This window comes from Hippoglossus hippoglossus, chromosome 12 (assembly GCF_009819705.1).
Source record: "Hippoglossus hippoglossus isolate fHipHip1 chromosome 12, fHipHip1.pri, whole genome shotgun sequence".
Classification (NCBI taxonomy): Eukaryota; Metazoa; Chordata; class Actinopteri; order Pleuronectiformes; family Pleuronectidae; genus Hippoglossus; species Hippoglossus hippoglossus.
The window spans coordinates 2,148,468-2,167,059 of record NC_047162.1 but is presented as its reverse complement, the minus strand read 5'-3'; the positions used below and the strand labels follow the sequence as shown (position 1 = coordinate 2,167,059).

General features: G+C 39.9%; 1 protein-coding gene and 1 long non-coding RNA gene across 3 annotated transcripts; both read right to left on the bottom strand.

The window, feature by feature from the left end:
* Positions 1–145: 145 nt before the first annotated feature.
* On the bottom strand, positions 146–6,557 carry LOC117771966. The gene is made up of 9 exons (XR_004615676.1): positions 6,475–6,557; positions 6,321–6,394; positions 4,032–4,108; positions 3,779–3,926; positions 2,035–2,112; positions 1,845–1,953; positions 1,627–1,723; positions 1,399–1,525; positions 146–1,248 (listed from the first exon to the last, which is right to left on the bottom strand). It is a non-coding gene; the product is annotated as an uncharacterized LOC117771966 (long non-coding RNA).
* Positions 6,558–6,659: 102 nt separating this feature from the next.
* On the bottom strand, positions 6,660–12,789 carry LOC117771951 (poly(ADP-ribose) glycohydrolase-like). 2 transcript variants are annotated; one of them, XM_034602878.1, is made up of 7 exons: positions 12,422–12,789; positions 11,883–12,197; positions 10,074–10,199; positions 8,140–8,226; positions 7,086–7,152; positions 6,903–6,994; positions 6,660–6,820 (listed from the first exon to the last, which is right to left on the bottom strand). In XM_034602878.1, the coding sequence occupies exons 2-6, from the start codon at positions 12,144–12,146 to the stop codon at positions 6,990–6,992; spliced, it is 549 nt and encodes a 182-aa protein (XP_034458769.1). In that variant the 5' UTR covers positions 12,147–12,197; positions 12,422–12,789; the 3' UTR covers positions 6,660–6,820; positions 6,903–6,989. The 2 variants fall into 2 exon arrangements, with proteins under 2 accessions (XP_034458769.1, XP_034458768.1); XM_034602877.1 differs by having other exon boundaries at positions 8,140–8,229; positions 12,422–12,778.
* Between the last annotated feature and the right edge of the window lie 5,803 nt (positions 12,790–18,592).

Here is an 18,592-nt window from a genome sequence, read left to right as displayed (position 1 = left end):
ACAAATTATATAACAAGATATTTTTCCGGTGAACAAATCCATAGACATTAATGTGGTTAATTTAAAGTGATTCTACTGGATAATTCAACATTTGCCATGAAATCACCTTTTACTATACATATTTAAACAGTGATTATTGTGCACTTAATAAACAGTTTTTTTATTTTAAATCATTTTAACTCAGGCACTTCATTGCACTTGTCTTTCAAAAACTGCTGCTTTTTTGCATTGTCTTTAAACTGTTTGAATCCACTGTATGTTGTACAGGTATGGCTGGAATCACAAATAAACTTGAAACTTGAAACTTGAAACTTGAAACTTGGGGGCTCTGGTCTGGGCAGTTACAGACAAAACCTGACAAAGCATTTCTGGTGAAATCTTCTCATCAATCAACTCACTGTTGTTAGAATATGACTTTAAAAGTTAGTTCTTTATGCATTTTCTCGAAACACCAACAGGCTGAGAAGGTGAATTACCTGCTGGAGTAGACACATTGTAAATCATTAGTTCTCTGGACTGACTCTAAACTTGTTTTATTACGTCTGGTCTCTGTCACTATTTACTTCAATTGTATTGGATTTGGCTGCAACACTGTTTACCCCTGAAACTCCCAAAGTGTTTTGTGGACTCAAACACTTCACCCACCCCTCCATCGGCATAGTGGTGAGTAGACGAGTGCATTTAAATCTGTTCGGTGAACTATCCCTTTAACATGTTTAGTGAATACGGCTCTCAGCCTCCGTCAGTGAACATATTGTTAATTTGAATAAGTTTAGTACATTAATAATAATTCATTAGTTTACACTCTATTGCTATTGCCTTCTCAATTTTAAGAATTCAAAACAAAATCAAAAAATTGAAGTGGCCCCTCGACCACTTATTTTCACACATTGAGTGGCGAACATTCAACAACTGTTCACTTCCAATCTGCCAGCGAGGACTTGAATAAAACATTTGCGTCCTGTGGCGATCACTTGGATTTGTACTTTTGGTGAACTTCTCTTTCTCTATGTGAAATAATCGTAACTACTGTATAACATAAGACATGCTTTAGAAGCCTCCTTGTTTCTGCAACAAAAACATTCCCGCTATAGTTTCGTGCAAATCAGATGCAGACGTGGACATGAATCTGACTTCACAGCTGACTTCTGGAACACCTGATGTTGTCTCTGATGAACTTGAACAGATCCACATGGGAGTCGGCCTGCTGAACAGCACAGTAGTCCTCCAGAAGTCCGTACAGTTTCTCTGTGATGAGGCAATTTGGAAAATAATTCACCAGCCAATAAACGAGAGACAACATTTGAAATATCATCACGGGGGGGGGGGGGGGGGGGGGGGGGGGGGGGGGGGGGGTGGGGGGGGGGGGGGGGGGGGGGGGGGGGGGGGAACTCTCACCAACTGTCATTTTTTGTGACCAGCAGGTGATAGATCTGCTTCAGGCCGTTTGCCAGTTCTTCATCGCCAAAGGTGAAGAAGGCCAGTCCTTTCTTGGCCTTTGCTGCAGCCATCAGCTGGATCACAGCTGACAATAAAGGGAAGTAAAAGCCTCATGACAAATGTTTCATATATTTATTTATATATTAATTGTTGATAAACTGATGGGGTCACATAACGCTCAAGAACCTTTGAGTTGAGGGTCTCCATTGAAGACTCCACAGCCCCACTTGCCCGTGGCGATGTCCGGCTCACCATCCCCATGTCCTTTAAATCCACAGTATGCCTTCAAAGACACAATAATACCATGGAACAATAGTAGTGGAAGCATATAACAATTCCAACAAAAGCAGCATCATGTCCCACTTCCCCCTAAAATTAACAAAACACGTGAAGACAAACCCGACCTTGTTCAGTTCTCGTGTGACCTTGATCATATTGTACTGGTCTCTTGGGTATTTGAAGTGCAGAGCGTCAATGGCTAAGATCTGCCTCTGCAGCCGCCCCCACTCATCCCTGCAAAGATGATATCACATTTCAGAAAAACAAACAAACAAATACTTTCAGATGTAAAATACATAAAGTGCCTGCTCATACCGTTTCAGTTTGTCGTTATGAGGCCCCGCGCCACTCAAAGTTGTCTCCAAACCAGAGTATTGCTGAACTGCTGAGAGCCTGAGACAGAGACGTTGATGCAAACTGTGAGGCTGGTGTCACATCGTATATTCTTTATTGTCGTTAACATAAAAAGACCAAAATCGACATCTGTTACTCCATCTTTCTAACACCTCACACTATGTCTGGGAATCCCTGCTCCTCCTGAACATGTAAACCTTAAAAATAAATAAAAAACTGAAAACCCCTCAGAAAAATTGTGGTTAAATTTTATAAATGGCTCAGTAATTTCCTAAAAGAGCTACACACTATTTCCTATTCCAACAAACAGGAGGAAATGGTGGGGATTATTTTCTGCGGCCGATTTGGTGCTTGCTGGACCATTCTTCAAATTTAAAAGAAGAAAAGTGGATCAGTTCAGTCTAAATGACATAGATTGAGTTGCCTGTTTAACATATTAAGTAGCCAGATTTCTGGAGAAAGCCTGGAAGAAAAGAAAAAAAACTCTTAATCGAGCTCAAGTCTGTATGCAGGTTAACTTTGGGATTTCTTTAGATTTTTCTCTTACCAGTTCTGTTGGTTTATTTGTTTATTTGTCAGCAGGATTTACTCAAAAACTACTTAACTGATTTCCTCCACATTTAGTGGAGGGATGACGCTGAGCCTGAGAAGAACCCATTCCATTTTGGTGCGGATGCAGATCCAGGATTTCTTTTTCATTTTATATATTTCTACTACAAGAACTAGACACTCATGTCTACTACTTTCTGTTAATCCTCCAGTGTCAAGTGTCAGAAACCAGTCCAAACTGCTCATTGGTTTGCCACCGTCCAAATCAACATCTTCAAATTCCTTTTTTAAATTTAACTGTCAACAAACCCAAACCTAGTGTAACTCTATTGTCCAGGAGTCCGAATCACCAAATGATACACTATGAATAACTATAACTGTATTCACAGGGCCTATCTCACACCCCGAAGACAGCAACAAATGAAATTTAGAGCAAATCCATATTGCGATTTTTGTCCGGACAACACCATTGGCACCTTTTTTAATATGGTCTGGCAGTGGCCGGAGGTCACCAGATTCTGGAGGAATGTTTCTAGTGTTATGTCAAGTATTAAGAATACTTATATATATATATATTTTTTAATGTTTGTTTTTGGGTTACTTCATACCTACTGTATATATTCCTTATGTATACCTTTGGCTATTTCTGTGGATATTGTGAATGATGGAGGGAATTAGCATTTTCAGCTAAGATTTGATGTATGAATATGGTTGGTGTATGTTTTCAGAGGTTATGGGACTCCAAGGTGGTGGGGGTAGGGGGTGGGATAAGGGGATGGGTGCTATATTTATTTATGTTGTTTAGTTTTTCTGCTTTGCTGTTGTTGTTCCTTTCTTGCTTCTCATTTATCTTTATTGTTTTCTGTCTCTCGCTTCCTTATAATTCCTTTCTCTTTTTCTTGGGGGTCGTGGGGGACACACTACTTTTCCTGCCTTTTGACATTGCTGTAAGTGATATGGTGCTTCCCCTTCCTTGTGAAATAACTAATAAATAATGAATCCATAAAAAACTGTCGGAAACCCAAAGAATTTCAGTTTACACAGAAAGGCATTTGAAATGTTTTGCTCGATATCACTTAATTTTGATCAATTACTGCATCACAACTGAGATTTTCTGTCATCTGACTCGTCCATTAACTCATAATTTCATTACTACCTGTAACAATCAGACACTCGTTGTCCGCCAGTCGCTCAGTGAAGAGGCGGGAAACTATCAGCTCTGGATTCATTAGGAACAAGACTCTTCCTGCACCAGTCCGTTGCCCAGCACACCTCCGCCAATCCAACGGGACGTCAAAATCCACCTGTACACATAGACACACACACAGCAGCACGACAACACACACATACTGTATATATAGTTCATTCTGAAACAGCTGTGACTGTTGCTGCTTTGTGTTGCTTCTTACCTGTAACATCCCTGCACTGTTGGCCTCGATGTTGCCTTTTGATGTCACATGCAGCCTGACATAGCTTCTCATCACAGCTATAACCCACCAAAAAAGAGTGCCATTAAATGTTTTACCAGCTTTCATTGTCCTCAGAGGATACGTCCTACAGACTTGAGTGATGCCCTTATTTTTCCTCCAGTGCAACCAGCTCCCCAAAGTTTGAACTTGTTCAGTGTAATATCATATATTTATGGATGGATTAGCATTAAATTATTCATTCATGGTCCCCAACAGACGATGAATCCCAGTGGATTGTGAGTTTTTTACTGTCATGCCGATGACCCAAAGTTGTCCCTCTCTGATGTTAACATCATTCTATAAATGCTCTCTATTTAATCCTTTAAAATTAAATTTATCATGTTATAACTTCTCTGGCCTTGATTATTGCAACAGCCTCTTTTACTTGTCTGAGCATAGACTGTATTTAAAGATGGGTGATGCATCTCCACTTTGTCCAGCTGCTAATATCCAGAAAAGAAGCCAGAAGATCACTGATATGAACACTGACATTTTGCGCACTTGGATCAATAGACTTGGTGCGTTCGACTTGATGCAGTGCTGTGCAGCGCTGAATTAAATGTTCAGTGTGTAGGATTTAGTGACATCTAGTGGCGAAGTTGCATGTTGCAGCTGAATTCCCCTCACCTCACCCTCCCCTTCCAAACATGAAAGAGAACCTGTGGCAGCCTTCAGTTGTCATAAAAACTCAAAAGGTGTTTAGTTTGTCCAGTCTGGGCTACTGTGAAAAACATGGTGGCCTCTGTAGAGAGGGACCCGGTCCTGATGTAGATATAAAGTATTTAAATATAAAGGGCCCATTCTGGGGTAAAGAAAACAAACCATTTGAAAATTTTGATGAAACACACTAGTGAAAACATTACTAGGAATATTTTATATTCAATTTATGCCAAAAGATCCCTTTCACCTAAATCTTACTCACTGAACCTTTAACACAATGCATGCTGGTAAGAACTTTTGTCCAATTGCATCCAGCCCTGCATAATGTCACCACGCCAAGTGACCTAAAACATCGAGCAAGTCGGCTGCAGTGTTTGTTTCTGTTATGTTATTTCACGTGCTTATTTTGTGTTTCTAATGTGGTGGTTAATACAGAAGAAAACATTTCTCTCTGTTATTGTTCTCCAGAGAGCGATGAATTTCATCTCCTGTGTAGTTAACACATGGTAACTTTACACTATAGTTTAATTTAGTTTAATCTCAGCTGAAAGAAAGTTCTAAGTCACCTTCGTTGTTCATTGTATTATTTGTGCAAAAACACAGGGATTTCCAAAGCATCCGTTTCATCTGCAACAAAAAAAAAGCAAAAGCTGCGAGATCGGCAGTGGTTCTCGTCTCACTGACGCTGCAAGAAGTAAAAAGTGTCCGACTTGACGTTGGTGTTTTTTTGACTCCACCCTTTCGGCCGCCGGCAGATCACGTCAGTGGATCAAGTCAGAAAACAAACTTTGAGAAAAAACTACTTGACCATTTACGAGATGGTGGGCTTCATGACTTGTACTGCAGCCAGCCACCAGAGGGGTGATAGAGGTGCTTTGGCTTCACTTGAGAGGAACTGGAGCTGTGATTTCATCCATCATTAATACAGTCTATGATCCGAACAAAAGAAACTCTGCTAGATTACTGACTGAACAGAAACTCTGCTACCAGGCCTCCCTGGTCCTGTGATATCCTCTCTGCTATAAAATACGGCACGGCCTTTTCATTTATATTTTCTACACATGTGAATGAAGACACGTAGGTCTTTGTTTTATTGTACTGACAGTTACATCATATTACTTGTGTTTCTAAAATATGTTTTTGTAGAGGTTATTTCATTACTATATAATATGACATTATACATGCGTAATTAATCGCTTTGTGTTTTTGCAGTCAGGAGTCTGAGGTTGAGGAGGACAATATTCTTATAGTATATGATTATTGTTTATCATTTTATTAATAGAATTAATTTATTAAAATTGTATTATACAATCTAATGATCCATCATCCCACAGTCAAACAAACAGAAACACACACACACACACAAGACTTCTATGATCTGTGTGTAATTCACCACAACCACCATAAACCCTAACCCCCTTTCCCATCCAGCTTTGTGAACATTATGTAAACTCTGATCTTACCCATTTGCTTATTTGTTGACTTCAATTATCCGTCTTATAATACGAAGAACTTTGTAATTCTGGGTTGTTGAAATGCTCTATAAAATACATGACAATACGTTATTACCTTCTCCAGCTCGGCAAACTCTGAGTCTCTCAAGCCACGCCTCTCAAACGTCACCAGTCCTTTTGGTTTAGTGTCTGCAAAGATGTGAATAGCAGGGTTTTACTGAGACGTCTCATGGACAGGAAGCAGAAAAGGGGGTTTAGCAGCAACTTACTCTCATCTGTAACCACATTGAAATAATGCATGATGGCCCTCAGCTTCTCTTTCTTCCGATCTGACCAGTTTCCAAACAGACTGCATCCAGAATGAGAATGAACAATTATCTCACACACAGTTCACACAGCGGAGAGAGTGTACAGGAGTTGTGTTCAGAAATGTAAGACTGTGCGTCTGTTTGCCTGTTGAAAGTTAATGGGGGGGTAGTTGTGGTACTCTGCGTTGGTCTGGTCGTGTTGCGATGTGGGAAGGTGCAGAAAAACGCGTTAGCCAGCAGGCAGGATATCTGGACTTGTGACAGAGTGATGGCGGTGCACTGCCCCGTCTGAAGCAGGCGGGATGGCCTGAAAACACGGACACACCCCATCATTTTCATTATCATCATGAGTTAAACGCAGAGTCAGCTGATCCAGGAAGTTACATTACCTTCTTCACATGCTGGGGGAGGCTCAGAGCCAACGCCGCGATCTTTGGAAACAGTGTGTCGAAGTAGTTTTCTTCTTTCGGGATACACTAGAAAGTCAATATGATCCACTCCTGATCATTAGAGGGTTTAGGCATCCAATCACAAAGCTGATCTGAAGTAAACTAATGGACACTGACCGTGGACTAAGGAGAAGAGGGCATCAAACGTCCACTCATCTGTATATTGTGGGTTGCATTTGATGATAACTTCCTAAAGACAGACAGAGTTTGAATATGAAAGGTGGAACATTTGATGTCACGTTTTCAGACATGACCTATGGGGGAACTCCAGAGAATTAGGTCTGGACTTTCTCCAGAGGTTTCTTTTTGTCTTCTTTCTCGATGTCTTCCATGCGTGTGACCGCTTTTTGATATTATTATTCTTCATATTTGTATTCTTTTTGTTGTTTTGTTTGTATTTGCGTCTGTAAACGTGTTAGAAATGTCATCAACACTTATAAAAAAAATATTTATCTGTATGTTTCTGTAATTTAGGCTCTTGATAATGAAAAAAAAAATGGTATTTGTTTGTATAGAGAATATGTAATATAATATAACCCTGACCAGTACAAAAGGAAGGATGACTGGATGATACTGTATATGGACTAAACCTGTATACTTCTATGATGATGAAATCTTAACAGGGTCCAGAGAATAAATTGTATGAAATGTCTAAAAAGCAAAGATCTCTGTGGGACCTGTGATTAGGTATTTTACCTTTGAATGTGGAAACTGGACAATGCATTATTTTAGAAGAAAAGCGGATCTGTCCAATGTGCTGTCCAAATTAAGCTCTGTTTTCTACTGCTACTTGACCTGCATGATATTAAGTTTTGTAAGATTATAAATAAAAAGTAAATATCTATGTAAATAAAGACTGAGTGGGCTATTTACACATTAAACAAATTAACCAGTTATCTGGAGAAAGCCTGATATAAGAGTAAAAAAAGCTCTTTATAGAGTTAATTTATAGACGTTATATAATTCTGTGATTTCTTGAGTTTTTTCTTTCTTTTTGTGGGTGTGCCTTTACTTTTTTTCACAAGTTCTGTATCTGTAAGAAAGAAGATGTATGTTTGGTAAATTGTTGGAATCCCAGAAAAGGATGGGCAAAATGCATTGGTATGACACAAATATAAATGTATGTATGTATGCATGCATGTACGTAAAGGGAAAAGTGTGAAGGCTGCTAACGTACCACCACATCATCAACTCCCCTTTTCTTCTTACTGGCCAGACCGTCCAGTTTCTTGGAGATAATTTCCCACCTAGGCACCTGGGTGGGCAGCTGTGGACAGAGAAGATCAACTCAACATAAACGTATATAAACTATGCTGCATGTCATTAATGTATTGTATGTCATCATCTAAAACAAACTAAGAACAATAAAAAGGAATCATGAAAGACAAGTCCTCTGTCTGTCTGTGGCTTGCATATCTCGAGAACCGTCCATCTAAGGGCTCAAGGGAGTGCTTTGGACACAATACATTTAATATTAATTTACTTTATAAATAAACAGGTGATCACTAGCAGCAACGGCTAGGAACAACATTGATGACAACAACAACAATGAGCAATAACAACTGATTCTCCAGTGCGGTGGTCCTGTGTACTGAGTTGGGCCTCACTGAACTTTCAATTAACGGGTGACCAGCTCTTTGTGCAGCAGTGGTGGTGCAGCTTCACGTCCTGCAGCAAGTCTTTACTTGCCATGGCCTAATTACTGAAAAGACGTCAAAACGCTAGTAGCGGTAGAGTTTCTATGCTGAGGTTGAGTGTCTTACAGTTTCTGGTCTGTTTCTTTACTTTATCTGATGGATGGCTTGGGGCCACTCAGGGTTTTGGAAATAATCAATAAAATATTGATTTAAAAATTTGAAAACTTTAGTTTTAAAATTAAGTGAAATAAAACTTTAAAACTTTAAACTTTAGGTGAAGGTGAAGATCACCGTTAATGGTAAACTGCCTTTTCCAGGACAGACGCTGTACAGTGCAACCACAATCTCATCTCATGTTTGCTGGTGTAACAGCCTTGCTCAAGGGCATCTTGGTGGCAATAATGCAAAGATGTATCAATCTGCACTTAATAGGGTGCAGCTTGCTGAAATGACACACTTGGACATCATCCGTTTTTTTGAGTTTGTTACTGATCCAGGTCATGGTGAATATAAGTGCTATATAAAGTATTTTGAGATATGAGGTGAAACATCTTCAAGAACCTCATGCAAGTCCAGTTACTTAATAGATTCAAAGATAATTGAAATTGAGAGCAAAAATCAACTGTGGGGAACAGGCAAGTCTAAGAAAATAACGGTAAGGACAGATATAAAAAACATGTGTTTGTAAATATAAGGAATTATTGCGATGATAAATAAAAATGTGTGGCTCACTTTTAATGTTAAAAAATGTTGAAAAACAAGATGACTAACAAAAACATAAAAGAGTTGTATCATAATTATGTTTAACAAATGGAAATTTGGTTTATTTCTGTTTGATTTAATTCATTTTAGGTCCTAGTAGGGTTGCCAGTTTCCTTCTTCTGGGTATGGAGGGTAGGCACGATAAGCTAACGCTTCCACCTACACATTTTCAGTCCATAAATTTACTTTTCTCCTTCATTTATTTATGTATTAATATATTTTTGTTGTTTTGTAAACTTTTTGCTTTTTTTTTTTTCACAAATGCTTTGTTCAAAAAATATTTCAAGGACTGGAATATACTGAACCAACTAAACTAACTAAACTAACTAAGAGTTACAACAAACAGAAAATACAAATTTTGGGGCGGCTGTGGCTCAGGGGAGAGCAGGTTGCCCTCTAACCAGATGTTTGGCGGTTCGATCCCACTCTTTCACATTTCGCGTACCAAGGTGTCCTTGAGCAAATTACAGAACCCCAAATTGCCCCTGATGGTTGTGCCGTTCTCGTAAGAAAAGTGCTGCCCTTAGATGCTCAGTATGAATGTGTGTGTGAATGGCAAAACTATACATCAAAGCTGAGTGGTCGCTAAGACTACAAAAGTGCTATTTAAATACATTTACATTTTCTAACATGAGTACATTTTTCTGCATCAGTTGAGAAAACAACCCAGATCTACTGCAGATCAACAAACATTGTGTTGCCTCAAACACACCTTCCTCAATCCAGTCTTGGTGGTTACGACACTTAATGGCGAAAAGGGCATCTTCACAAAGCCTTTGTGCCACATGTCTCTCCCATCTTGGGGCTGAAGGTGTTCTGAAGCGTTGAAAATGGACACCTGTGAGAAAAAACATACGGTCATGTTCAACAACAACCACAAGGAATCGACCGTATGTGATGTGCACGACAGCGGCCCCAGGCATGTTGGGATGGGGATGTTGCTGAGGCCTTGTCAGACTTGGCTCAGGAGGCTATGAATCAGACCTGCAAGATCCCCTCACTCTCCTCCCCTGTCCTGCTGACTTATATTGTCATTTGCCCTTTTTGTGTTCACATTCCTCACTGCATAACACTCACTCACTCACACAGACATTCTACATTCTGACCTAGTGACAGACATTATCATATTTATGAAATGTAACTATTAAAGCATTTGTCAATATTTACAGAATCTGAGTGGTCTTTCTCTTTTGTCACATACTATTTGAGACAGGTCGTGTCAAAATGTGCTCATCTGTCTTCGACCTTCTCTGGAAAGCTGGAGGACCCACATGCAGGGGCCACAGTTTCAGGTGAAAAAACAAGTGTCCTTTGATGCAGGCCAATTCCAATAAATGGGAAAACAAGTGCAGAAGCAAAGCAAAAAATAAAATCCATAAACTCAACATGCAAAGAAACACTAGGGAACAGGAAAAGGCTGAAAAATATAATTGCTCGGTTAGTGACCATCTGTTGTACTCTATATTTTTCACGATGCATTATGGGAAAAAATGGGTGCACTATATAGGTTATAAAAACTTCACTAAACATTCGGACACCCCTAGAAAATGGCGAACTCACTATAAAGTGATTAGTGAGTGATTTCGGACACAGACATAAATAGGAAAATAGGACAAAGGCAGGAAACGCAAGGAGCGGAATTTCAAAAAGAAAACAGGAAACAAACACAAACCAAATCCAAACACAAGGAAAATGTCCATAATCAAAAGGTGTCCAACTAAATCCAAACAGTTTTTCACTCCAAAGTGCAGAGTCAGGACACAGAACCTTGTTTGTATTCTGCTTTTAGGTTGGAAATAGTACAAATTGTGTCAGCACTGTTCTGCACTAATATGCACTGTTAAAGGTTTTGGGGCCTGGCTTTAGCAGAGGTCAAAGACTGAACGAGGATCAGGTTGAGTGGTGTATGATGACATGAGTTGAACTTACTAAGCACTAGTTCGGGAAGGTTTTGGACGTTGGATGTGGTTTGTTTATTTTTTCGAGGTTCCTGCAAACTTTATTACTTTGTTCTGTTCAGTTCTGGAGACAGTTGTGGGACTTTAGGGCCATGGAGACAGTGCTGATGGGTTTAGGCTGCACATTTTAGACACAGAGGAGCACGATACGTTCCTCCTTTGGGATACATTTGTAAAGTCCTGGTGGTGCTGCAGTGGAAACAATTAGGGGAGTTGTCTAGAGGGAACAGTAGTTTCATTCTTCACTCTGGTGGTTTTTAAGTGCACAGGAAAAAAAACTGTATAAAGAATAGGGTTGAGAATAATACATTTCTAGGGAGGTAGTTAGCAGAATGGGCTCTAATTTTAATTTACCTCAGGGATCATTGCCGTCCTGTTATTACCTTCACCAAGGAGGTCATGTTTACGCCCTTGTACGCTGGTTCGTTTTTCAGCATTCTTTTTCCACTAACATTACACTAATTACTAAGTGTGGAGTAGAAAATTTGAAAAAAAACAGATAATGATTCATATAAAGCTAAAGTTTCAGAGTCGCAGAGAAGGAGAAAAGGATATATTCTTACATCGACGAGGACGGTGTGCGTGCTGCTGAAGTTCAGTCGACCCAGCTTTTTGTGGCACTTCTTCAGGTCGTCCAGCAGGCAACATGACGCAGTGTCAACATCCCTCCGCTTGCCTTCACCTCCCGGTGAACTTCTTCCATCCCCAGTGCAGGAGGAGGAGGAGGAGGTGGCCTGCCTTGATCTGACTAAGCTTTTGTCATCACTGTAATGTTGGTGTCCCTCCCTGTTGGACCCTCGAGAGCAGTCTCCATGCCATTCAGCCATGTCTGTGGGGTGTGGGGTGTGTGTGTGGGTGTGTGTGGTGGGGGTGGCGTACTGGAGACAAGACATGATGGTGGGTGAAAGGGAAACATAGAACAAAAAGAGCAGGATAAACAAGTGATAACAGACAGATAGTTGTTGTTCGTCTGTAAAGCAGCTGAAGCGTGAACCACCACTTCAACTCCCCACATCAAACTCTGAGCTTTGGCCCAAACATTCGCTACTAGTAAAACTTCTGTTATAAGTCATGGAGTTCATTTAAAAACAGAAACACTCACCTTTCCTCGGGTTTAAATGTAACGGGACTACTGCCAGTTGAAGGGTTTCTTGGGTCAAACACGCAGTTGGGCGCAGATAAACACGCACAGACTCGCAGCTCACGGAACTAAGTTTACTTTCACTTTGACAGAAAAAACGAAAGTGGAGTCAAGAGCAACACTTTGATTTTCACTTTCATTATTACAGAGCTGCAGAGCGCGGTGCCACCACTGTCTGCTTCATGGCTTCATCACAATAATCAAGCTTTGCACCATTTATCATCATATAGTTTAGAATCGTTTTCATACTTTATTCATACACTCAGCTTCATTAACTGTGTCTTCACTGGCTACATTAACGCAGACCATCGTGTTGTAAAGATTGTAGGAGAAATTATAACAAATTAAATGATTATCTTCTACAAATTAAATTTCCCTCCAGATCAATCAATCCATGAATCAATCAATCTATCTATCTATGTAATATCAGTAAATAAATAAAATGAAAATCAAATAGCTTTATATTGAATACATTTATATCAATATAGTTTATGATCCTGACACATATATTTTCACCTGCTGCCGAAAAAAGAAAAAAGTCTTTATAGTGGAAGTAAATAGAAGAAATTATAGTCGGATAATCAAGGTTTTTTATTATCCTTCGTTAGTTAGTTATCTTATTGTTATATATTATTTATAGTCCCAGCACACTTCTTTGTAACACAAGGTGGCAGCAGTGAGCCAGCTGTGGTTAAATCCTCCAGGTTTCCTCACAAATCACCACCAATAAATAGTTTGTGTTTTTTTATTTCACTTATAATTATGATGATAATGATGATTAATAATAACTTTAATAGTTATAATAAAATAAAATAACATGTGCTTACAGATACAAATATTTCATCACAAAAAGCATCAGCAACAAAATACACAAAAAAATGATTAATGCATTAAAACCCCATAATTATTTGAAAATGCATTGCTCACAGAATAACATAACACTTCCACAGTATTGTTTAAATATGCCTACAGTATTAAAAGTAATAATAATAATATACTTCTACTATCAATAATCAGTACTCAAGTACTGTAAGAATTATAGTAAAAGCATCTAGTTACTGTCCACCTCTGCATGTTAAGGATTTACAGTAACAGCAGAGGAGCACAGCTTCTGGTCCAGCTGTTCCAGATGCTTCAGCAGAGGAGCCTTGAACACTTCATTTCAGCGATGTGTAGATTCTGCCCGAGATCAGAGCAGAAGTGAAAGCTGAGCCTGTGGCACCAGATGGTCGTGGGAGTTAGGATGCAAAAGGATGAGAATCAGGGGTCGCGGGACAGACAGATGATTGGAGCTGATGCTAATTGCAACAAACTGCTGTCAGCCAGTGAAACAGGAGTAAAAATAACATCACATCACCCTAAATGTTGGGTCACACAGATGGTCGAAATCAGTTTTATGGAAAAGGAATCATCCACCAGAACAATGACAGAGGAGCCATTCACATCTTTTACTTAAATAAAAATAGCAACGACAAAGCCCTGCATTCAAAACCTTATTCAACTAAATGCAGATACTAATGTTCACTTATTGCAAAAAGTGAAAGTAGTCATGGTGCAGAAAAAAAACCTGTGAATGTTTGATATTTATTATAACTGCACTAATGTCTATAGGTGGTATTTTGATGGTGCGGCTGAACTTTATACTTCATTCTAATTCTGCATGTCAATTTGAATCTGTAGTAGAGTCAAAAGGTAATGATGGTAGTAATAATAGTCCTGTACTTTTTTAAAGATTTTGAATGCAGGAGCTTTACTTGTAACGGAGTATTTTTACACTGTTGTGTGGGTATCTTGAAGTATTTTCTTCCACCTCTGCCCTGTTTAGTCTCCACACCTGCTGCAGTGATCACCTGTACAAGATCAGACTGCAGAGACTTTTATTGTTTCAAGTTGTCAGAGGGATTTTCATTCCTTGTCTCATTTCCAGCCTTTGTGTTCTGTCTTGAATTTGTATGTTATTAAAACTTGAACCCAGTCCCCTGCTGCGGATCTGATCTTAGAGTAGTTTGGGTGCTGCGCAGATTCAGCTGTTCCACAATACATATTTGTTTATTTACTGCACTTTACACTGATCCCAGTGACCCCCACACATTTTAAATATTCAGAATCGGTACAGTGAGATTAAAAGTTGCATGATGATGATGGTTATTATTCACTACACAGTAGTACTGCATTGTAATGCATTAGCCTACAAATGAAAAGCATGCTTTCAAAATGTTAATTAAGCAAAAGTACATGAGTACTGTCAGTATGCAGTACTCAGTATGCAGAAAAAGGCTCCTGCCTGTGCTGTATCCTTATATTATAGCACTGATATATTGTTTGATTATTATCACTGATGTCAGCAGTTGTTTAATGACATAGCTGGTTAAGGTGGAGCTAATGAAATAACTTATCTCCCCCGGTACATTACACTTTTTTAAGTTTATCCTAAATTTTGTATGTAAATAAAATAATGATGTATGAAGTGAATACAAGCGATAAACAAATATCCAGGAGTGTCGTATTACTAGTGAAGCAGAAGTATAAAATCATTTTAAAAAAATCTAATTTGAGTTCATCTAGAGAAATGAGACGATTGACAGAAAATTAATAGGAATTTACTATTACAATCATTTCTGGCTTGATAGCAAACTAAGTTTGGGCTTAGGGATGTTCTTTCTCTATTAGGGGAGCGCCTTTCTTTATTTCCTAATATAGCAAACCATCAGTTCATGGAGAAAATGAAAATAATCTATATTGGCTGCCCTTGTCTTGAATAAATGTACTTACTGAGGCAGGGGGGAGGTCACTGATAACAGCAGGGTGAAAATTCGGATTGTGTACGGTTTGAGGATGTGACAGTGGTGTTGTGGAGTAGCTGGAGGGCGAGTGCTGTCATGTGTTGTAGTGATGATGGTCATGTGTGCTGCTATTTCAGCTGGTAATGCTCCACAGCCATACTGTATGTGTGGCTGTGTTTGCCCACATGATCTGTCATGTGTCGGTCAGGAAACAGGGATTCGAGTACGCCCCGGCGACGAGCGGGCGGAGGAGCTCACTACCTCAGTCATCCCTGTGCCTTTTTCTGTGTGTGTGTGTGTGTGTGTGTGTATGTGTGTGTTATTGTGGGTCAGCCATTTCCCTGGAATGTTCTGCCTCTTGCCAAAGAGAAGTCACGACAAAGGAATGCACACACAACACTGCAGAAACAAAAGGATGACTTAAAAAGGCCAGAAAGTGAGGAGACAGGGCCCGATGTAAACGTGTCTCTCCTGTTTGTAACTGGGCCTCACGTACATGACGCATTCGACGCATTCTACGCTATCCCCCCCCTTCTCACTTCAGCACTTGTAGAGATGAATATTCCATAATAACAGCTACAGTTATGACATAGGTGTGTGCAATATGGTGGACCATCTGCCTGAACTCTACATAACATCCCCATGGGCACAATTAATTCGCCTAGAAGAACATTTTTAGAGAAGGCAAAGCAAGATGGCTTTTTCCCGTCCTCTTCTTTAACCTTGCCTCCATCGAGAACAGCAGTGAGTTGCAGCACATTCTTCAGTCTGAGAGTGCAGTCGGCTTTGCTTTCACTCCCAGTTGTTCCCTCTTTGTCTCCTCAACCCTCCCCATCTCCACTCTGTTTTCATCTCTTTCTCCTGGAGGTCAGATAGTTGCAGCACTGAGTGCAGGGTCAACACACTTTAGGTGTGTGTGCGTTTGCGACCCCCTGATGTCCTGTGTGCGGTTCTGTAGCAGAGGAGTCGGTTACTACGTCCTGTGACATTGTGAAATGACTGCAGTGGATTGGAACTGTGAGTGTGTGTATGTGTGATTGTACTATGCGGCAGGTCGTGGGGGAGGAAGCAGCAAAGGCAGCGGCAGCGGCAGCGAGTGGAGTGTTGTGGTGGTGGTGTGTGTGTGGGGGGGGGTGGGGCTGATATGGATAGTGCAGAGAAAAATGAAGAAATGGGAAATCTCAGCACCTGTTTCCAGGGCAACAGAGGTCTGCAAAACACAGAGCTGGTTGGACTTTTTATTTTCCACGGTGCACTGCCCTCTGGCAAGATACTGCAGACACCTCTAATGACTCCAAAACACTCAGTGGCCCTGCTGCTGAAGCACTGCCTGGCTTCAAGTGAACACACACACACACACACACACACACACACACACACACACACACACACACACACACACACACACACACACACACACACACACAGTATGTGTAATGCACACAGTGGAATGCTCAAGTTTGGGCAGAAATTACATTTCTTAAGATTTTAATTAACTGTATATCATGAACTTACCACAAATTAAACAGTAAGTGTGGGGTGTAGGTTAGTTTGGGCTTTGAGTTGGCTTTCACTTCACTGCTGCACTTTGTTGATGTATTTTACTCAAAGGTAATGCATACTTGTTTGTTAAATGTATTTATGTTTTTTTAATACTTGACTTTATTTGAACTATTATTCAGTGGGATTGATTTCTGTGTACAGCACTGAGCTGCTGGTGCTGTACAAAGAAATCTTACTATTACTGTTATTATTAATAGTAGTTTTAACATTACCCAGTAACTCCTCCCCCCCTTTGACAGACATCACAGCTTGCAACACTTTTTGTAACAGTCTTTTCTCTCGATGATTTTTCACCCACTCTTCCTGCAGAGCAGAGATATTTTTAGGTTTCCTTGCACGGCAGCACATTTAACGTCTACCTACCCACAGAGTTCTTATTCTCTGTTCATTGCTGAATGCAAATGTACTTGTGATCCTTGTATTAAGGCTCATAGAAGCCAAGACTGTTTGTGCATCTCGCTATGGTATAATATAAAAAGAAAAAAAAAAGATCTAATTAATAAATGTGACTAAATAAAAAATATCCATGTTTAATACGTTTCGTAATCAGAGCCAAAATATTCGGCAGGAACTTAATTTTAGATATTCAAAAATTTACAAAAAGACCATCCAACTGAATAACTTCTAAGTCTGATAGAAAAAGTAATTGCTTCTATTTGAAATATATAACATTGATGTCAATCTAGTCATCACTTGTAGGTTTTTCTGGTTTTAGTCAACAGCTTGTCTTCCAGCAGCGCTGAAAATCTGGATCAGATAGCTGACCTTATAGAGGCAACATTTTTCAGAAGGTGGGGTTCCGCAATGGAATGTCAACCTGAAAAACTTCTAATTAAACTTTATGAACTTGCGGCAAGAATGGGCTCAATACTGAAAGCTGAACTTTTTCTTATAAGTCTTGAACAGGAGAAATGAAGAACCTGAGGAAGATTGTACAGCAAAACTCTCTCCTCATCTAGGGCCCTCGGAGAGCAGAGACCCGCACACACCAGACCTCATAGACAAAGATTCTAATTCATAATAAAGGATCTGGATCTGCCTCAAAGTTGTATAAGTTCTTCCCTGGCCCACGCCTCATCCCTCCACCAAATTCGGTGCTTATCGGTTCAGTGTTTTTTGTGCAATCCTGCTGAGGAATATAAACTTACGACAGTGATGAAAACATAACCTCAATGCTGCAGGTAAGATGTTGAGCATAATATTACCAAAAATGATTTCCCTTAGTTAATAATGTCGATCGTGTGGAAATCTGTAAAAATCATTGACAATCCAAATCATACTGCATCTTCATTGAAAAAAAAAACAAACTCTTTGTAGACCCCTGATGTAGAAAGGTAGTGCAACCTCTCACCTCATCTTTCAGGATGACACGCACAGCATCTTAATCTTATTGTGCTACGACACTGTTCCGTCCCGCTCGATTCTCAGTGATGTTCAAGTCGGGGGACTGTGCATGAAGTAGTTCATTCATGATGGTGACGCCATGTGTCAGGTGATCCGCAGCAGGAGAGGCTGAACATCCTACCAGTCAAAAATCATTTTTAAAAAGGCCTGCAAGCTGTGGCCTCTGCAGAGAAAAATTGGACTGCACGACTCCAAATCTGTGCGCATGCCACAGTTGCTTGAAAATGTCCTTTGGAGGAGCTGATGAAATGAGAAAGTAGCAGTGGAAGATCATTTGAAGAAAAGCTCATTGTGCAGGTGGATGATTTGATCATGCATGGATCACACACCCACGTGATCATTTATAGGTGATGTCATTTCAATATCCCCCCCCCACCCCCCA

What these genes read in the sequence shown, in the direction of transcription:
- LOC117771951 (XM_034602877.1), bottom strand. Translation starts at nt 12,146, where the DNA reads ATGGCTGAATGGCATGGAGACTGCTCTCGAGGGTCCAACAGGGAGGGA. An exon ending in CGCACACCGTCCTCGTCGAT is followed by an intron (nt 10,200 to 11,882) that starts GTAAGAATATAT and finishes TTTTTCTCACAG; the next exon opens with GTGTCCATTTTCAACGCTTC. An exon ending in GGGGAGTTGATGATGTGGTG is followed by an intron (nt 7,153 to 8,139) that starts GTACGTTAGCAG and finishes GTCTGTCTTTAG; the next exon opens with GAAGTTATCATCAAATGCAA.